This window comes from Hemicordylus capensis, chromosome 4, assembly GCF_027244095.1.
Source record: "Hemicordylus capensis ecotype Gifberg chromosome 4, rHemCap1.1.pri, whole genome shotgun sequence".
Lineage (NCBI taxonomy): Eukaryota > Metazoa > Chordata > Lepidosauria > Squamata > Cordylidae > Hemicordylus > Hemicordylus capensis.
The window spans coordinates 260,139,065-260,158,774 of NC_069660.1; the positions used below are offsets into that span (position 1 = coordinate 260,139,065).

General features: G+C 41.6%; 1 protein-coding gene across 4 annotated transcripts in view; it reads right to left on the reverse strand.

Moving 5' to 3' along the window:
* The window catches only part of LOC128321979 (kinesin-like protein KIF20A), a 36,800-nt gene extending 22,132 nt beyond the window's left edge, over positions 1 to 14,668 (reverse strand). The window contains exons 1-8 of one of the 4 annotated variants that reach the window (XM_053242595.1): positions 14,551 to 14,668; positions 13,380 to 13,519; positions 10,927 to 11,001; positions 9,846 to 9,965; positions 8,695 to 8,833; positions 8,412 to 8,596; positions 5,282 to 5,378; positions 4,769 to 4,942 (exon numbers count right to left, since the gene is read on the reverse strand). In XM_053242595.1, coding sequence (XP_053098570.1) covers positions 4,769 to 4,942; positions 5,282 to 5,378; positions 8,412 to 8,596; positions 8,695 to 8,833; positions 9,846 to 9,965; positions 10,927 to 11,001; positions 13,380 to 13,511 — 922 coding nt within the window. In that variant the 5' untranslated portion in view covers positions 13,512 to 13,519; positions 14,551 to 14,668. Of the gene's footprint in view, positions 1 to 4,768; positions 4,964 to 5,281; positions 5,379 to 8,411; positions 8,613 to 8,694; positions 8,834 to 9,845; positions 9,966 to 10,926; positions 11,002 to 13,379; positions 13,520 to 14,550 lie in introns of those variants that run through there. The other 3 variants (XM_053242594.1, XM_053242596.1, XM_053242597.1) reach the window with 3 other exon arrangements.
* Between the last annotated feature and the right edge of the window lie 5,042 nt (positions 14,669 to 19,710).

Below are 19,710 nucleotides of genomic sequence, written 5' to 3' on the forward strand. Positions count from 1 at the left end.
ATTCAGATGCAACCAGGGCAGACCATGCTTAGCTATGGGGACAAGTAATGCTTGCTACCACAAGACCAGCTCTCCTCTGAGACAACACGAAGGCACCATGTAACACCAGTTTTGAAAGAACTGCACTGGTTGCCGATATGTTTCCGGGTGAAATACAAAGTGCTGGTTATTACCTATAAAGCTCTTAATGGCTTGGGATCAGGCTACTTAAGAGAGCGCCTCCTCTGTCATGCACCCGCCCATCCTCTCTTTAAAACTCTAGGATTCTCTAGGTAAGCATCTGGTTAAAAGCAGTAGAGGGAAACCAATGATAGGAACATAGGAAACTGCCATATACCGAGTCAGACCATTGGTCTATCTAGCTCAGTATTGTCTTCACAGACTGGCAGCGGCTTCTCCAAGGTTGCAGGCAGGAATCTCTCTCAGCCTTATCTTGGAGAAGCCAGGGAGGGAACTTGAAACCTTCTGCTCCTCTGCTCTTCCCAGAGCGGCTTCATCCCCTGAGGAGAATATCTTGCAGTGCTCACACATGAAGTCTCCCATTCATATGCAACCAGGGCAAACCCGGCTTAGCTATGAAGACAAGTCATGCTTGCTACCACAAGACCAGCTCTCCTCTCCTCTCAATATAGAAATGATCAATTTCTATATTTAAAAGATGGACAAATTATTTGTATTTTTGCTTTGGAATGTTTCCTCCTTTTGTTATGGAGCATTTTATTATAAAATATGTAATTATGGAGTTCAGTTTTATATTTAATCATTTTTTATCTGCTTTCATTGAGGTAACAGTCAATAGTCTAGACATTTTATAAATTAAATACTAGGAACATGTGCTTTTGAAGACATTAACAATCCCAAAACAGGTGCAATGATTTCAGATTGTTAACAGTTACTCAGATTGTTAAGAGTTACAGGTAAATTTCAAAGGACTAGAAAAGTGGATAATGAGTGGAATGTGAAATCCAGGGTTGTTAATCTGTAGAGTAATGCTTGTTAGGATACAGAGAAAAGAGTTACAATTTACAAAATAGTCAGTATCTAGTCAGTCATTGTCACTCAAAATATCTGCATCATAGTAGCTAGTATCAAGATTATCAACACAATGCTCAGAAACTAGCAGAGCTACCAGAAACTCAAGAGGATATTAAGAATAATTAGCAAAAGAATATAAAAAGCATCAGATATTTTGCCCACCAAATCAGAGCCTATGAACTAATCCAACTACATCTCAAAAGGATTAAAGTGAGAAAAAATGTCTATTGCTTTGTCAGATATTGAAGTTTACATACTTGCTCCTCAGTATAAGAATAGTTGGGAAATTGTGTTGAATTCCTGTTGTATTCTATCTAGTAACCTTATGCTGTGTTGTGAAGTTTGTCCCAGTGGCGATCCTGCAGAGAGTGTGGGAGATGGAGTCAAAAAGGAAAAGAGAAGGCAAAGAGAAGGAGAAAAATGGACTTGTTCCTGAATAAACCTTTAGTTAAATCTACATAAGATTTCTGTGTGTCTAATGAGGGAAGTAGCTATAAAAGAATTCTCAAGTTAACAGCCTACTGTAAGTCTTTACAAAAGCGTTTACAAATACAAAGTCAAGTGAATCCATTAAGTTAATTCGCATTTGAATTTTGTAAATCATAAGATTTACAGTAGGCTGTTGGTTAACCCAAGAATTAATTTGGGTCCCGCTGGTGTTGCATATATAGTCTTCTCATCCTCAGAATAGTTTTGAATGCCTTACTCTTTGTAACTCATGCGTTATTATCTGTATTGCTTATTATTATTTATCTATCTATTTATTTATTTAGTGCATTTTTATACTGCCCCAACCCAAGGTCTCAGGGCAGTTCACAACAAATAAAAACAAAACATTAAAATCAATTAAATATTAAGAAGAGCTTAAAACAAATCAATAAATAATCCAAAATTTAAAAAGTTACAAAGTTAAAAAGCTAAAAGGCCTGGGTAAAAATATAAGTCTTTAGACACTTTTTTAAAGCTGCTAGAGATGGGGAGACTCTTATTCCCATGGGAAGCATGTTCCAAAGTCTCGGGGTGACAAAAGAGAAGGCCTGTCCCTGGGTGGCCACCAGATGACATGAAGGATGACAGACGAGCCTCCCCTGATGTACACAGTGGATGATGGGGATCATGCAGAAGAAGATGCTCTCTTAAGTACCGCGGACCTAAGCTGTTTAGGGCTTTATAGGTTATAACCAGCACTTTGTATTTTGCCCGGAAACTTATTGGCAGCCAATGCAACTCCTGTAATATAGGAGTAATATGGTCTCTTTGAGATGACCCAGAGACCAACCTGGCTGCCGCATTTTGTACTAATTGCAGTTTCCAGACTACGTACAAAGGCAGCCCCACATAGAGCGCATTGCAGTAATCAAGTCTGGAGGTTACCAACAAGTCTACTGTTGTTTTGAGATCATGAACCTCAAGAAACGGACGCAGCTGGTGTATCAAATGAAGCTGATAGAAAGTGCTTCTGGCCACTGCCTCAACCTGGGGAACCAGGGAAAGGTGCAGATCCAGAAGCACTCCCAAACTGTGTACCTGTTCCTTCTGAGGAAGTGTGACCCCATCTAGAACAGGCAGATCAATATCGCTTCCCGAGTGACGACCCTGCACAATAAGTACCTCCGCCTTGTCTGGATTCAGTCTCAGTTTGTTATCCCTCATCCAGCCCATTACTGCTTCCAAGCAGGCATTCAGGGAGGATATGCCTTCTCCTGATGTTGTTGACATGGAGAAATAGATTTGTGTGTCATCAGCATACTGATAACACCCAGCACCAAATCTCCAGATGATCTCTCCCAACGGTTTCATGTAGATATTAAAAAGCATTGGAGACAGTATGGAGCCCTGAGGGACCCCATATAAAAGTTCAGATTTTGAAGAGCAACAGTCTCTAAGTGACACCATCTGAGATCTGCCAGAAAGGTAGGAGCGGAACCACTGCAAAGCAGTGCCTCCCACCCCCAACTCCCTCAGACGTTCCAGAAGGATACTGTGGTCGATAGTATTGAAAGCCGCCGAGAGATCCAAAAAGACTAACAGAGTCACACTTCCTCTGCCAAGTCCCAATTGGAGATCATCCATCAGGCCCACCAAGGCAGTCTCCATCCCACAGCCCATCCGAAAACCAGTTTGAAATGGGTCTAGATAGTCAGTTTTCTCAAAGACCGCCTGGAGCTGGGAGGCCACCACCCTCTCAACCTTGCCCAACCATGGGAGGTTGGAGACAGGCCTGCAGCTACTAAACTCCGAGGGGCCCAAGGCAAGCTTCTTAAGAATAGGTCTAATAATTGCCTCCTTTAAACAAGGAGGCATCCTGCCCTCTCTGAGAGGTATTTATAATTGCCACCAGGCTCTCCACAACAACCCCCTTGCCAGATAGTATAAGCCACGTTGGGCAAGGATCAAGCAGACAATTGGTAGGACGCACCGTTCTGAGAAGCCTGTCCACATCCTCAAGAGTCACAAACTGAAATTGATCCAGTCTAACCACACATGAGGAGTTGCTAGATACCTCTGCATCTGACACTGTGATAACTGTGGAGTCTAAATCTAGATCGACCCAAATATGAGAGACTTTGTCCACTAAAAACTCTTTAAAAGTGTCACAGCAGGCAATTGATGGTTCCAAATTCGAATTCAAGGGTGCAGGGGGCCCTACTAGCCCCCTCACAATCCTGAATAGCTCCGCTGGACAAGAGCCTGCGGAAGCAATATGGGCAGAAAATAAACACTTCTTTGCTGCATGTATAGCCAGAGCATAGATCTTTAAATGTGCTCTATGTTGCAATCTGTTGGATTCGAGTTGAGTCTTCTTCCACTTGCGCTCCAGTTGTCTACCTTGCCGCTTCAGCTCCCGCAGATCTTCCATACACCAAGGAGTCATTTTTGAAGCGGGTCGGAGAGGACGCTTAGAAGCGATCATGTCTATTGCCCTGGTGAGCTGATTATTCCAATTCTCCACCAGGGCATCAACCGGATCGCCAGCAGGGCCAACATTGAATCCTTCCAAGGCTTCTTGGAATCCTATTGGATCCAATAACAGTTTTGGACAGACCATTCTAATAGGTTCCTCACCCCTGCAGAGGTGGGACGCAACTGTGAGTCCGACCTTAACCAGATGGTGGTCTGTCCATGACATGCACCAGACAACCCGGTCCCGAAGTGGATATTGAAGTCCCCAAGCACCATAAGCCTGGGGTACTCCAACGCCAAACCCGAGACCAAGTCCGCAAGCTCAGTTAGGGAATCTGTTGGGCAGCAGGGTGATCGGTACACCAACAGAAGTCCCAATCTATCCCTGGTCCCCAAACGTACATACACACATTCAATATGATCAGACACTCTGATAAAAATCCTGGTAAGGGAGATATTATCCTTAAAGACCACAGCTACCCCACTTCCCCACCCACACTCCCTTACCTGCTCCTCTACAGAGTACCCTGGAGGGAGAAGCCGGGCCCAAACTGGACCCTCAGCCTCCCACAACCAAGTCTCTGTGATACACACTTGTGATATTATATGTGAACATGTATTTTTCAATTTAACAGGTTTCTTTCCACTCCCCTCCCTCTCTCACACACACTCAGTTAAACACATGACAAAGTTGCGTTGAAACTAATGGACGTTAACTAAGTAGTCTGGATGTTGCTCAGAATATTTAGCAGAATACCTGTAGGTCCAAGGTCTATACACAATAATTAATTATTCCACTGAACCAATATCACTAAAGTAGTAAGTGTACCTTTAATGTAAGCGTTTCCACTCTGATCTTCACAGATCCTCAGAACTTTGCGCTTCGGATGTTTCAGTGTTGGCAGTAAATCTAGTAGGTCATAGATGTATTCGTTGTAGATTTCAAAGAAAGAAACCCATACAGAAGACAGCGTTCTTGGATAGCAGTTAAATACTTCTGAATCTAGGAGGTCAGAATGTTGGTCTTTTAAAAGAAAAACAATGTAATTCAAATACCAGTAGTTTGAGTTTAAATCAGTAAAGGTTCACTCAACCTTTTGATGCAGGTTTTCCCCTCCCATATTTATGAATATTTCTTTTAAGATAGCTGTTCATTTAAAAAAGGATAATGAAGCATTTATCTCACAGTTCTAATGGTTCTTCAACAATGGATTCAAAATGTTTGCTGCAAAATGCTTTCCCCTATTATAGAAATCAATCCTGTATGTATATGATTAACAGGCCATGGTATAGCAATGCTCTCACACTGGTTTTGTTGAAGCTGCAAATATTTACCAATTACCTAATTGATCCAAAGCAAAACTTGACAAGTTACAGCTACTACAGCTTGTGTCTGATGCACTCAGATTTGTAGTGGGCTTCCAAGTATTTTCAGTCTCCTTGATAAATGCAAAAAAAGTTTTAAAGTTGATGGTGTTCCAGTATTATTCAGTTACAATGATTAAAAAAAACAGATACAGGTACAAAATGTAAGCTGTCCACTGATTTTGTATTAAAAGTCTAACTTAGATTTCAAAATGGATACTCCAAACGCCTCAATGTAGGCACCTTTTGCTGGGCAGGGCGGGTGGGGGAGACATTAAAATATGTAGAAGATATCCTACAAGTATAAAAGCTACCACTCAGTGTTAAAGGCATCTTTAAATATTTTCTTTTTTATCCCATTACAGAAACAGCAAGAAAGATGCTCTTCATTCTTAATCCCAGAAGCAAATCAGCTAGTTGTAGTTGATCGATGAAGTAAACTAATCAAAGCTTACAGCTCTCATTGTTAATCAGATGTTAGGCTACCATACTTTGGTTCATGCCACAAGGAGATACTCATTTACAGTTGGGTGAAGATGTATAGCAACATCTTAATATAAGCACTACTTCACTTATCAACCAAAAGAATGGAAGACTAACATCTGATTATCTAGAGGAATCCAAAGAGTACTGGTGTACTTCACACATACCTAAGCACTTGGCCAAAAATTCTCAGTAGGTTTTTGGTCTTTTTTTGTTGAATAGCAGATCCTCAAAAACTCCTTTGGGAAGTCCCCATTGATTCAAATATAGTTTGCTACATCATATGTGAGGGCAGTGGACAAGTTCAAAGCTCCCTGGGCATGCAAAGGTAGCTGCAGGGTTCTTTGGATCTATGAGAGCTGCACAAGACTCAGGAACACATTCCTGCATGCGACTAATCCTTTTGGAAGGAGGAGAGAGCAGCAAAAATGGTGCCCCCTGCCCCCTCTGTCCATGCTGGGCTGGAAGAAAGATCATGCACTGCTAGTTTCAAATCTCTTTGCACCCCCCACAGGGCTTCTTCCATTGTCGGAGCAGTGTGGAGAAATGTTCTTATTCAGGATTCCAGCCAGCTGGGAACAGTAGCCTTGCAGCACTACTTGGGATGTTCAGGAGAGGAATTTTAGATGTTTGTGAGGACAGAAAAAAACTATTTTTTTCCTTCCCACCCTTCTGAAACCTCCCCTAGGCACTTTCCAGATTAGACCCTGCAATGTCGGATCTTGGAAGTGTGCTTTCACATTTCTTGCATTGTGAAACTACAGTCCCTACATGGACAGCAGGATGCCGTTCACATTGCCAATGTCTTGTCTTGAATTTAATCGCTGCGACACAGAGCTAGGACATCATATATCATTATGTAAGGAAGGTGCTGTTTTTTCGGGTTGTTAGTTGCTGCAAGACTGCTCCCCCTGCTGTTAACGTTTTTAATGCAACTTGCCTGAGTGGAGGCATGTTGCTGCTGTTGAGCAGCTAGTCTGGAAAGTGCCCTCCCTACTGAGCAATAGGGTTCTAAAATTTTCACATCCAGAGCTAGCAGCCAGCTCCACCACCACCCGATTTTGTGCTATACTGGGTGCTAGGTGGGGGAATCTTTTGGAAGATGAGAAAGGAAAAAGGTGTCCTTTTGCTTTCTATACCCTGGAAACCTCCCTGTACAGTGAAGAGAGGAAAGGTTTCTAGGCTCATGGCACATATCTTTCTGCCCACAATCCAGAATTTCCCTTCCAGAATAAGCTGCTGCTAGCATCTTGAGCCAGACCATCTTCCCTCCTTCATTCCTCCTCATCCCCCACTCCCAAAACTGCATACACACAACATGCCATGCCTCAACTATCTTAGGTCCTTGTCAGGCTGTTTTAGGGATAGTTTCCTTTTATTTATAAATATTTTTCTGCATACCTAGCAAGTCCCAAAGAAACCACTACCTTAATTTGGGTGGGTTTATTCCACTTCCAAATCAGTATTCAAGGAAATGACAGCTAGAGAAACCATAGAAATTTGTTACATACAATGGACATCATCCAGACCAAGGATATATGAGGAGGTTTTGCGTGTGTAATGAGGGAGGAGCAGATTCCCTTTTCAGACCTCTGTGCCTCCCAAAAATATGTCCTTGAGAATTATTGAATACTCAGAGCCATATTTTTGGGAGACGGAAGACAAATATCACTCCTCATCTATTGTGTGTGTAACACTTTTTACCATGCACATGTCATTAGCCAACACATAGAAGAGTGGGATGAGTATAGCCATGCATAATAAAGTGACAGTGGTGTTGCTGTGTACCCTCATCTTGGAATTCACCTCTAATGGAAACACTCCCCGCTTCTCCCTCCTATGTGGGCTTTCAGTTTGGATATTTTGAACCCTCTAAAACAGGGCTGCTCAACTTCAGCACTCATGCAGATGTTGGCCTACAACTCCCACAACCCCTGGCTATTGGACACTGTGGCTGGGGATTATGGAAGCTGTAGGCCAAAAACAGCTGGAGGGCCTAAGTTGAGCAGGCCTGCTCTAGAACAAGTGATTCCACCATCGTGTATTTCTGAGGTGGTACAAGCATGAACACACACACATGTTTTTTAGATGATTGTAACATACTAATTTTTTTTCTAGAAAGGGTAAGTCAAGTGAGAAGTACAAATACTGAGTATATTGTAGACTCAAGTACCTGTTATACCCACAAAGGCTGGTTTCCTAACAAGCCTGCTGGTTAAAGCAAAGGTAGGTGCAGGCATGGGGTAGTTGAAGACTAGGAGAAGCGAGGAGGAATCTACGTATGTGCCCAACACTGCCTGTGCCTGCCACTCCTTCCCAAACATCATCTTGCACCCCTAGTCCTTTTTTCTGCAGGCAGGCTAATTCTAGACATGAAGTCTAGCTAAAGTAAAAGCAGTGCAGGAAAATAAAAATGCTGCTGCAGGGAGGAGACTTGGTGGGCAGGCGGAGGGTTAAGCACATACACCTTGCTCACCGATTCTACCATGCAAATGCACTCTGCAATCTCCATATTGACATAAGGATTCCCAACTTTGTTTCCTTATTATGTTTCCCTAAAAAAAAGTAGTTCCACCCCATGGAAGTGACGCAAAGCGGAATACAGAAGAGTGCTTGCCAATAACCTCTTTTAAAGAAGCAAGAAGTGCAGCTTTTATGCCTTCTTCTTGCTTGATCTGCATATCATTTAGCCTCTTGACAAGATTGCTGAAGCAGGGTTTTAAGTTCATCTTTGGATACTGCCTTCCTCTGATATGCTTAAAGATCAAGTCAAGAGAACGAGGCAGGATACCACCATCTTTTGGACAACCTGTGAAAACAATGAACTATGTCTTGTTATATGGCATAATTATGAGATCTTTAGAAATTGGCATTTCTTCAGTTAAAAAACACACTGTACATATATACCTTGAACAGTGAAACTTTTGCCCGCATTGGTAACACCATAAGTAAACACAAGGCCATTCACTCCATCAGTGTAGGCTTTTACAATCTCCTTCATGGTACCTTCAAAAAATTCTTTTTGAGTAGTGTCTGGTCCAAAAACCTAAAGGGGAAAAAGATCCCACAAACACACAAGTGAATTTCACCATGATACTGAGAACTGCTTAACTGTTTTGCTGATCTGTGTATGCTAAGCCTCTTCATACATGATCATGATCAAGATGACCTTCTTTGACTTCTTTGTATATTGATTTTTAGACCGAGACCTCTCAAACAGTTTAGGTTTCTGGCCATGGCTGTCTCTTAAAGCTGCAGCAGGCCCATCTGCTGCCAGATTTCCTTGGCAGGTACTTACATTGGGCCTGCTGCAGCTTTAAGAGACAGCCATATGAAGAGAATAGACAGAGAAGTGAAGTCCTGCCCCCTCTGTAGAACTGAAGATATAAAATGCCCTCCCCACCGCTGCCCATTTCTTCTCCTCTGCAGCAATTCCAAGTGGTAGCAAGGGGAGGAGAGATGGTCTTGTGGTAGCAAGCATGAATTGTCCCCTTTGCTAAGCAGGGTCCATCCAGTTTACATTTGGATAGATGCCTACATGTGTGTGCTGTCTGTTGTAACATATTCCTTTTAGGGGATGGGGCTGTATCTCATGCAGGAGGTCCTAGGTTCATTCCCTGGCATCTCCAGGTAGGACTGGAGGAGACTCTTCCCTGGAACCTTGGAGAGCTGCTGCCAGTCAGTATAGACAATACTAAACTATACTTTCCCCCTGCTCTGGCTGGTTTTGTGGTAGCAAGCATGACTTGTCCCCTTAGCTAAGCAGGGTCCACCCTGGTTGCATATGAATGGGAGACTTGATGGGTGAGCACTGTAAGATAATCCCTTCAGGGGATGGAGCCGCTCTGGGAAGAGCAGAAGGTTTCAAGTTCCCTCCCTGGCATCTCCAAGATAGGGCTGAGAGAGACTCCTGCCTGCAACCTTGGAAAAGCTGTCGCCAGTCTGTGTAGACAATACTGAGGGAGCTGGACCTATGGTCTGACTCAGTACAAAGCATTATTCTAGTGTTGTCGCTTCAGTACAATTCTTTTACTAAAACATGGGAGAGAAAACCTTACCTGAGTAAAGGTAAACTGATGGGCAGGTTGTCCAATTCCTTTCTCACTGTTCTTCATTGCAGCCGATTCTTTAGGTGCTTGAAGTGTTACTGTTTCTTGATTTTCAATAATTAAACAGCCCTAACACACAACTTTTTATTAATGCTTTCATAAAGCATTCTTAGTCTATTAAATTTCACACAAAAAACCTGTCTGAAGCTTGATATACATACATACACATACATATATATATACACACACAAATATAGTTCTATTTATGTTGTATATGATGCTGCAATCACTCATTTGTATTGCTCTTGATATGTGTTGCATTTTAATTATATTCAAACTATATTTTAATGTAGCATATGGTTTCGAACATATGCTCTCTGTCGCAAGCGACAATTGTGCTTTATGTCGTTTTAAACATCACTCTAGAAGTTCTTGTTTCAAGACACACTTTCATCATTTCTCATTTTTCTGTTTGAGCATCTGAGTTTTGTCATAAAAAGCAAACACCCAAGCTGTTGAATTTCTTCTACATATCCAGCTGTATTTGTTGTCAAATCTCATTAAATCAGAGCTGCTCAACTTCAGCCCTCCTACAGATGTTGGCCTACAACTCCCATCAACCCTGGCTATTGGCCACTGTGGCTGAAGATTATGGGAGTTGTAGCCACCTAATGGCACAACAGGGAGATGACTTGACTAGCAAGCCAGAGGTTGCCAGTTCAAATCCCCACTGGTATGTTTCCCAGACTATGGGAAACACCTGTACCAGGCAGCAGCGATATAGGAAGATGCTGAAAGGCATCATCTCATACTGTACAAGAGATGGCAATGGTAAATTCCTCCTGTATTCTACCAAAGGCAACCACAGGGCTCTGTGGTCACCAGGAGTCAACACCAACTTGACAGCACACTTTACCTTTAGTCCAAAAACAGCTGGGGGGGGGGGCTAAGTTGAGCAGGCCTGAATTAAATCATCATGAAGTGGTGTCCCATATGCAAATCAAGGAAAGGCTAAATCTTTTAGAAGCTTGTAAAATATTTTTCCTTTAATTATGAACGTCAAGAAAAATCAGCATATTCCATAACTAACCTGGTTTTCATTGTTTTCAAGTTCTGCATTAGAGAAGGGTCTTACTCTCAAATATACTTTCAATGGCTGACACAACTTAAAAAGAAAAAATAATAAAAGCTACAGTTTTATATGAAGATATTAAACACAGTTTTCACAGTTATGAAATATGTTTAATTATAACATTTCTATCCTGCTTTTCACTGTAACCTAGACGCAAATAGCTTACAATACATAACCAGTCTTTCATATCTTGTCCCCTCCTCTTATGCTTCCTCCAAACTGCCTCTTGTGTGCATGAAAGGTTATTCCTCAGTTTAAAAACCTTTCATCTCTTAAACATGGTCAGAAATGTTGCTCCTATAGGCAGCTGCAGTTACAATACAATCATAGGATTACATTTTAGACCAGAAATGCTCAATTTTCTGGTCACACATGCTTTGTGTTTACAATATAGAAAAGCAGGCATGATTATCCTGTACATATTGAGAGGACATTGCCAATGTTTCACATTAAGAACATAAGAACTGCCCTGCTGGATCAGGCTCAAGGCCCATCTAGTCCAGCATCCTGTTTCGCACAGTGGCCCACCAGATGCTGCTGGAAGCCACAGGCAGGAGTTGAGGGCGTGCCCTCTCTCACTTTAAACTCACTTTAGTCTTTGCTTCTTTCTCAGAAATAGTCATGGGAAACCCTATAGTAGAAGCACAATCAATACCCAGAGGGAAAAAAAGGAGGAGAAGGTCTTTGTGGTAGCAAGCATGACTTGTCCCCCTAGCTAAGCAGGGTCCTCCCTGGTAACATATGAAAGGGAGACTAGAAGTGTGAGCACTGTAAGATATTCCCCTCAGGGGATGGAGCTGCTCTGGGAAGAGCAGAAGGTTTCAAGTTCCTTCCCTGGCTTGTCCAAGATAGGACAAGATTTATTTATTTTTTTATAGGACAAGATTTTTTTTTTAAATTGAACCAACAAACTACCAAAGCATACAGTACGTTGCTACGATAGGGCTGAGAGAGATTCCTGCCTGCAACCTTGGAGAAGCCGCTGCCTATCTGTGAAGACAATACTGAGCTAGATAGACCAATGGTCTGACTCAGTATATGGCAGCTTCCTATGTTCCTATGTATCCAGTCATTAGTGGAATTCTTGGCTGTGTTATTATGGATTCTGTTTTCTTTCTCTGGACCAGTTTATGCTGTCAGTTATGCTATAACCATTCCTGAACTCACTTTGACTGCCTCCCACCCATCCTTTTTTACAAATCTAAAAAGTGAATTAGAGGTTGTGCAGTTTGTAAAGCCAGTTGAAAAGGAATAATTTTACAGACCTACACAAATGCCTGAACTATTCCAGCATAATTTGGTGCTTTGTCTCTCCCCAACAACAAAAGTAAGAGAAGCCTGCTCTACCCTTTTCAGAAGTATGATGCATTTCAGATTGTGACAAAAGAATCTACTTCACAAAAAGTAAGCCCCTTTTGTCTCCAAGAAACCACATCTAGAATCAGATAGTTCCCACAGGTTTAGTGTGAATTTGAAATGTTGAAGTGTTATATTTCTAAACTGGTATGTTTTATGAATGGTTATGTCTTTGTTCAATGAATTACATGTTTTCATTTATAAAATGTGTAACCTGCTGAAGGGTGTGCACATATAGGCTCTGAATGCTTATCACAGACACAATGGGAAAGAAATAATAATACTGAACGTGGATTTTAGGCCTCTAGCCTTCCTACCCCGACAAACCTTTAAAAAAAAAAATCAAAACCACCCTGAGGTTTGTGTGTGCAGAGAGACAGAGACAGTCCCAGGATAAATGCTGCCTTGGGTGAAGAGTGCTTTCGGTGCCCATACCCCATGTTGCAATGCTCAACTCGGTGCCCCAGTTGGCCAGTGCCCCCAGATGGCTGGGCACTTGGGCCTCTTTCTGAAGCAAAGCATGAGGTAGAAGCAGGGAGAAAAAGTGAGGGGGAAGCATCAATGCTTGTGAGAATCTGTAGCGTTCAAGCAAGGTCCAATCAGAATCCTCCGAGGCCATGGTGGCCTGGCTGGAGTATTTATATCCAAAAACCTGCCCTGAGGCAAGTATTGACTCAATCCAGTAGCTTCTCCTACCCTGGAGGACAAGGAGTTCTGTGCAAAACAACTAAGTTCATTGCAACTACGACTTAGTTGCTTTGGGTGTGATATACTGGACAAAAGGCAAGGGCAACTGCTCAGCTTGCCTACCACTAAGGCCAGCCCTGGGTAGAGAGAGAGAGAAGATGACTTCACTTCACGCTGTTTGGAATATTCAGATTTTATTCTTCCCTGCAGATTTCCAGGCCCTCCCCCCCCCCCTTTTTTTTTCTTTGAGGAAGAGAGAGAGGCTTGGAAAAAGGAATTTAGTTTCTACACTAATCATGTGTTTATTGCACCCAGGCAATAGAAAACAATGCAAAAGTCTTCATGAAATCAAAGACCAACCAACCCACCTCTTCTTCATACTGTTCCTTGGTGCTTGATATCTCTGACAACTCCACGGGCAAAGGTGAATCATGATCGGACATCAATCCCATCGTGCCACACACTGCCGAAGGTATCCCAGCTCTTTCCTGGCAATCCATTCTTTCACCTTATTACCATGAGTAAGAAACCAGCAGGTTTGTACATCACCCAACATTTGCACAAGAGACTATAGATTTTGAATTGCACTGAAGTCAGAGTCACAGATTATCACATCAACTCAGATTATAAAGGTTTTGGATTCCTCCCAATGAGTGCTTAATATCTTAATGGCTCTGAACTGTTATAAATTTGCTCTTTATATTATTTTGAGCAGTTTGTTCTAAACAGTGTTTTGTTTTTTACTTGTGCACCACCCAGAGCCTGTGGATGGGGCAGTATAGAAATGTAATGAAATAAATCAATACATAAATAAATAATGTGAACGAAAGGATGTTGCACAAAAGTAATAAAAGGTAACTATATCAGGAACTTGTTCCTAAAAACCTTGCAATGCAAGAAAAAACCCCATGCAGCACATGGCATAGCACCATTAATAAAGGAATGTTGCCCCAACCAAGGCCCAGCATGTTCCCTACTTTATTTATTTAAAATATGTATACCCCACCCCTCCAGTGCACTACTGCTCAGGGCATCATCCCCTCATATTCCACAGAGAGAAACAAGACAACTGGTTTGATTTAACAACGACAAAAGAAAAAAGGAGAGCACACATTCTTCTTCCTCTCTTAATCATCTCCACACGGTTTCTCTTACAGCCTGACTCTATGAAAAGTCGGGTGCCTTTAAAACCATTGATTTCAGTGGTCTCGGGCACACCTGATAGTGATTAGGGCAAGGCTACACTCCTGTGCACTTGATTGGGAATAAGGCTCATTAAACTGCCTAAGGACTTTTTGTATGGGGCAGTATAGGAATATACTGAGTATTTTTATCTTATTTATTTAGTACAACTTACTCCCAAATAAGGGTGCAGAACAGAGATATTAGATTCCTCCATCCTTTAGCCTCTCCACACACAGAGAGAGATTTAAACCCCATTCATATCTTTACAGACTCATCTTTTTTCTATTTACACCCTTATAGTGAGTTATGTAGCTTTCTTACTTTTTCTGCAAAGCTTTTCTGCATTATACCGACCTGATACTTGATTTCCTTGCAAAAACGTGCTTGTTTGCTTTCTCCTCTCTACCAACAGAAATAGCCTTCACCCACTGCTCCAGCAAAACCTGCTATGTCCCTCCCGCAGGAGTTAAATAATTTGGCAGCTGACCAATGAAAAACAGCCAAGTAAATCAATACTCACAATAAGCATTAAACAACTAATAATCCTATTCTCCAAACTACTTAGGAGAGTAACATACAGGCAGTTCACAGGATAACAACCCCACACAGCAAAGGGCAATCTAATAATTTTGGAGTAAAGCTTTGTTAGAGAGAGCCGTTTTTCCAAATCACCACTCTTGAAAACCATCGAGATACAAAGCCTCATTAGGGCTCCAAATCTATGGGCACATATTTGGGAGTAATCTCCATTAAACTTTATTTCTGAGCAGAGGTTGATCTGTGCAGCTGCTATTCACACAACTAGGAATAAGCCTGAGTGAGCACAGTAGACCTGCCTTACTTCAGAGTAAACCTACATAAGATTGAGCTATGCACATATGCATATCATCTATAAAAACAGTAATATGAATATAACATCTTAAAATCAAATATTTTCAATTAAAAAAAATCAGGCACAGGCAGGCATGTGAGAGTCAACTCCACTGTGCTGAGTGGTCATAGGATTGGCAAAGAAATAAAATTGTGCCTTTGTGAGTTTGAAATCAAACAAAATAGTGAACCCCCTCTGAGGCTGGAGGTCAGACTCACACACAGAAACACTGGGAATGAAGGAAATAAGTAAGATCTGCTTCTGCTCACAGGGGAAGGAATGAGTAAGTTCCACAGTCTGTTTCCCACATGTACTCAGGGCAGGCAGATGTGAAATAGCAAAACGGGGAACAAACCCAAATCTAAAAGCCGCAACAAAGAATCAGCACTTGCTAGCTAATGCTCCAAACGTAGTTCTGCTAGCAGCCATTTCTCCTGCTCCTGACAAGAACCAAGGAATCCATCTTCTGCTTGCCATCTGTGCAAAGGCATGTAGCATCGCAACTCATGCCCCCTTTACTGCCTTCCAGTCAATCAATGCTTCCTCACAATTACTCTAAGCCACACTTGGAGCTGCTCTAAGAGAGGTGCTATTGTTTACAGCAGAGCATGTGCTTTGAATACAGAAAGTTTGAATTCCTGGCATCTCCAGTTAACAAGGAGTACAGAAGAGTATGCACAGAAAGCAGATTATGAGGAAGGCCTCTGGAGAGATCCTGCCAGCATGGCTTCCCAACCTTGGGTCCCCAGATGTGGTTAGACTACAACTCCCATCTCATCTCCTCATCCCCAGCCACAATGACCAAGGCTGGCAACCCATAGAATATATACATTTTGGTATAGAATGTATACCAAAAAGGAGGAGACTTGGTACTACCAAGTCCGGGAAGATGGCAGCATGGCTAACAAATAAAGTCAAAGAAGCTATAAAGGAGGAAAAGACTTCCTCCAGAAATTGGAAGGCATGCCCAAATGAAGGGAACAGAAGGGAACACAAACTCTGGCAAAAGAAATGCAAGGAGACAACAAGGGACGCAAAAAAAGTTTGAGGAACATTTCGCTAAAAGCAACAAGGGGAATAACAAAAATGTCTTTAAATACATCAGAAGCAGGAAACCTGCCAGGAAGGCAGTTGGGACAGTAAGATGATGAGGGAGTGAAAGGGATTATTAAGGAGGATATAGAGACTGAAGAGAAGCTAAACAAGTTCTTTGCATCAGTCTCTACGGCAGAGGATGCCAGTGCCTGAACTGAGCTTCTTGGGGACAGAGGCTAAAGAACCAAGTCAGGAAGAGTAGAGGTGACGAGAGATTACATTCTCTACTGTCTGTAAACATTAAAAATTAACAAATTGCCAGGGCCAGTACTGGAGGACTGGAAAGTAGCCAATGTAACACCAATTTTCAAAAAGCAATCCAGGGGGGATCTAGGAAATTACAGGCCATATAGCTTAACATCTGTTGCAGCAGGCAAATTGATGGAAAGCATTCTCAAAAATAAAATTGTTAAGCATATAGGCCCTGCTGAAGGAGAACCAGCATTGCTTCTGCAAAGGGATATCTTGCCTCACCAACCTTTTGAGACTGTCAATAGGTGTGTGGATAAGGATGATCCAGTCGACATAGTATACTTGGACTTTCAAAAAGCTTTTGATAAAGTTCCTCATCAAAGACTCTTGAGAAAACTTAGCAGTCATGGGATGAGTGGACAGGAAAATGTGTGGATTGGTAACTGGTTGAAGAATAGGAAACAAAGGATAGGTATAAACAAACATTTTTGGAGGGAAGAAAGAATACAGACCCTCAGGGATCTGTATTGAGAACAGTGCTTTTTAATTTATTCATAAGTGATCTAGAAGTTGGGGATAAGCAGTGAGCTGGCCAAATTTGCAGATGACAGCAAACTATTCAGGGTAGCGAAAAAGAGATTGTGAGGAGCTCCAAAAGGATCTATCCAAACCGGAGAAGTAGGCAAGAAAAAGGCAAATGTGGTTCATTATTAGCAAGCATAAAGTGATGCATATTGGGGCAAAAAAGCACAACTTCACATATACTGTATGCTGATGGGGTCGGAGCTGTCAGTGACTGACCAGGAGAGAGATCTTGTGGTCATGGTGGACAGCTATTTGAAAATGTTGACTCAGTGTGTTGCAGCTGTGAAAAAGGCCAATTCCATGCTTGGAATCATTAGGAAGGAATTGAAAATAAAATTACTAATATCATCATGCCTTTATACAAATCTATAATGTGGCCACATTTGGAGTACTGGTCACCATTCCTCAAAAAAGGAAATTATAGAACTGGAAAAGGTGCAGAAGAGGGGAACCAAGATGATCAGGGACCTAGAGCAGGGTTTATTAACCTTGGCCCCCCAGATGTTGCTGGACTACAACTCCCATCATCCTCAGCCACAAAGGCCATGTCTGGGAATGATGGGAGTTGTAGTCCAACATCTGGGGGCCAAAGGTTAAGAAACCCTGAACTAGAGCCTTTTCCTTATGAGGCAAGGCTACAATACCTGAGGCTTTTTCATTTAGAAAAAACAATGACTGAGGAGAGACAAGTCTATAAAAGTATGCATGGAGTGGAGAGATAGATAGATACATGCTTTCCCCTCTCTCATAAAACTAGAACCCGGGTTCATCCCATGAAACTGATTTCAAAGGAATTTTGGACCGCCAAAAGGAAGTATTTTTTCACACAATGCATAATTAGCCTATGGAATTAACTGTCACAAGATATGGTGACAGCCACCAGCCTGGATGGCTTTAAGAAGGGCTTAGTATTGAGGACGTCTATCAATGGCTATTGGTCTGAGGGCCATAGGCCACTTATAGCCTCAGAGACAAGATGTCTCTAAATACCAGCTGCAGGGAAGAAATAGCAGGAAAGAGGGCGTGCCCTCATCAGCTCTTGCCTGTGGGTTCCCCAGAGGCATCTAGTGGGCAGTGGCCCACTAGTGAAACAGGATGCTGTACTAAATAGACCTTGGGCTTGATCCATCTGGGCTGTTCTTATGTTAACCCCTGGAATAGACAGTACTGGACTCGATAGATCAGTGCTCTAAGCCTGCTTCATGTAACCCACTCCTGACACCACATCAAATGTCAAACAGAAGAACATATTCCCCAATTTGCCAAGGACTTTATAAGCCACAAGTATGGCTAAATGAAGAGGCTCCATTGCAACTAGCACTGCAGCTCGTGTTCCCTCTAACAGAGACTTCCAGATGTTGACTACAACTCCCAGCATTCTCAGCTGCAATAGCCTTTGCTTGGAGATTATAGGAGTTGCAGTCAACTACAGCTGGGAATCTCTGTCAGAGGGACTACTGAGCAGCCGAACAATATTTTTTCTAGATCTGTGGGGTGAAAATACTAATTCTCCATCGGTTGATAACAGAGAATTATTTATATTGTATTACACTAATGACATAGTGTTCATCTCCTGTTCAGTGGGTTTAAGAACAGTTCATGTTTTGGGAAAATCTATAATAAGAATTAATTGAATAATAATGATAAAATCAAAGTGTCTGCCTTTGATGATAAAAATGGTGCAGCAAACATAGTGGGTTTATTCCTATAAAGTAGAGCAGATTAATACTTAATATCTGGGAATTTTATTTTTTGGTTCTGCATTCTAGAAAGGCCATTTGTACCAAGCACAGCTAAAAGAGGAAGATATCAAAGTTCTGTAAATTTGGAGGATCCTTGAGAGACAAGTATTTTCTATTTTTAAAATCCTAGAAACATCCTAGAAACAAATGTATACCCAGAGATTCTATGGAGTTTGATGCAGGGTGGTTTTGTCGCCCAAATAATCATGATTCTAAATTCTGTTTGGGGCAGCAAAAATGACCCTTTAATTGTAATATAGATTGAAATGGGGGAACTTCCCATAGAAGTAAGAATATGCCTCTATTTCTTTCAAAATTGATTAAAAGACTAACACAGCAGTGTCTTCATACAATGTGTTCTCACAGCATAGCTCAGCTAGTCCAGTTCTGTTTTTTTAGATTCTGATGTGTCAGTTGCTAAACTGGAATAATGTAAAGATGCGAGTGAGAAACATCTTTATTCAGTACAATCTTCCTTTGGACAAATGTTAAAACTGCTCAATCAATCTGGTTTCACAAGGGAGTGGAAAATAATATAATTAACTACTGCCAAGGCAAAGTAATTTTGTGTAAAGCAAGTTATTTACTGCTCCCACCCAGCACATTTCAGTGTAAAAAGCAGTGCATTCAGCTACTTTAAGTGGCAGTATTGTATATGCAAAATTTGCTATATGTAGGTAGGTGTGTATTTGACACACATTTATATATGCACAAGAGAATTTTTTATTAATATGCTTGTAAAAAAGGAAGTAAAAGAACAGTTTGAAATTTGGAGAACGTCAACATAAAAAATGAATTTTATTGAATAAATTACCATACAGTATCTAGTAAATTTGAATCGAAGAAAGATCTTCTGCTTCTCTTGAGCAAGATGTCTATTTGAATTATTGATCTGTTAGAAATCTGCTCAGAACACTGTTAAAATCTGTTTATATTCAGAATTTCTACTTAAAAATACCACACACACACACACACACACCCAACACATTCTAATAGTTCCTTCCTCTAATTTCAGTGACAGGATTGTCT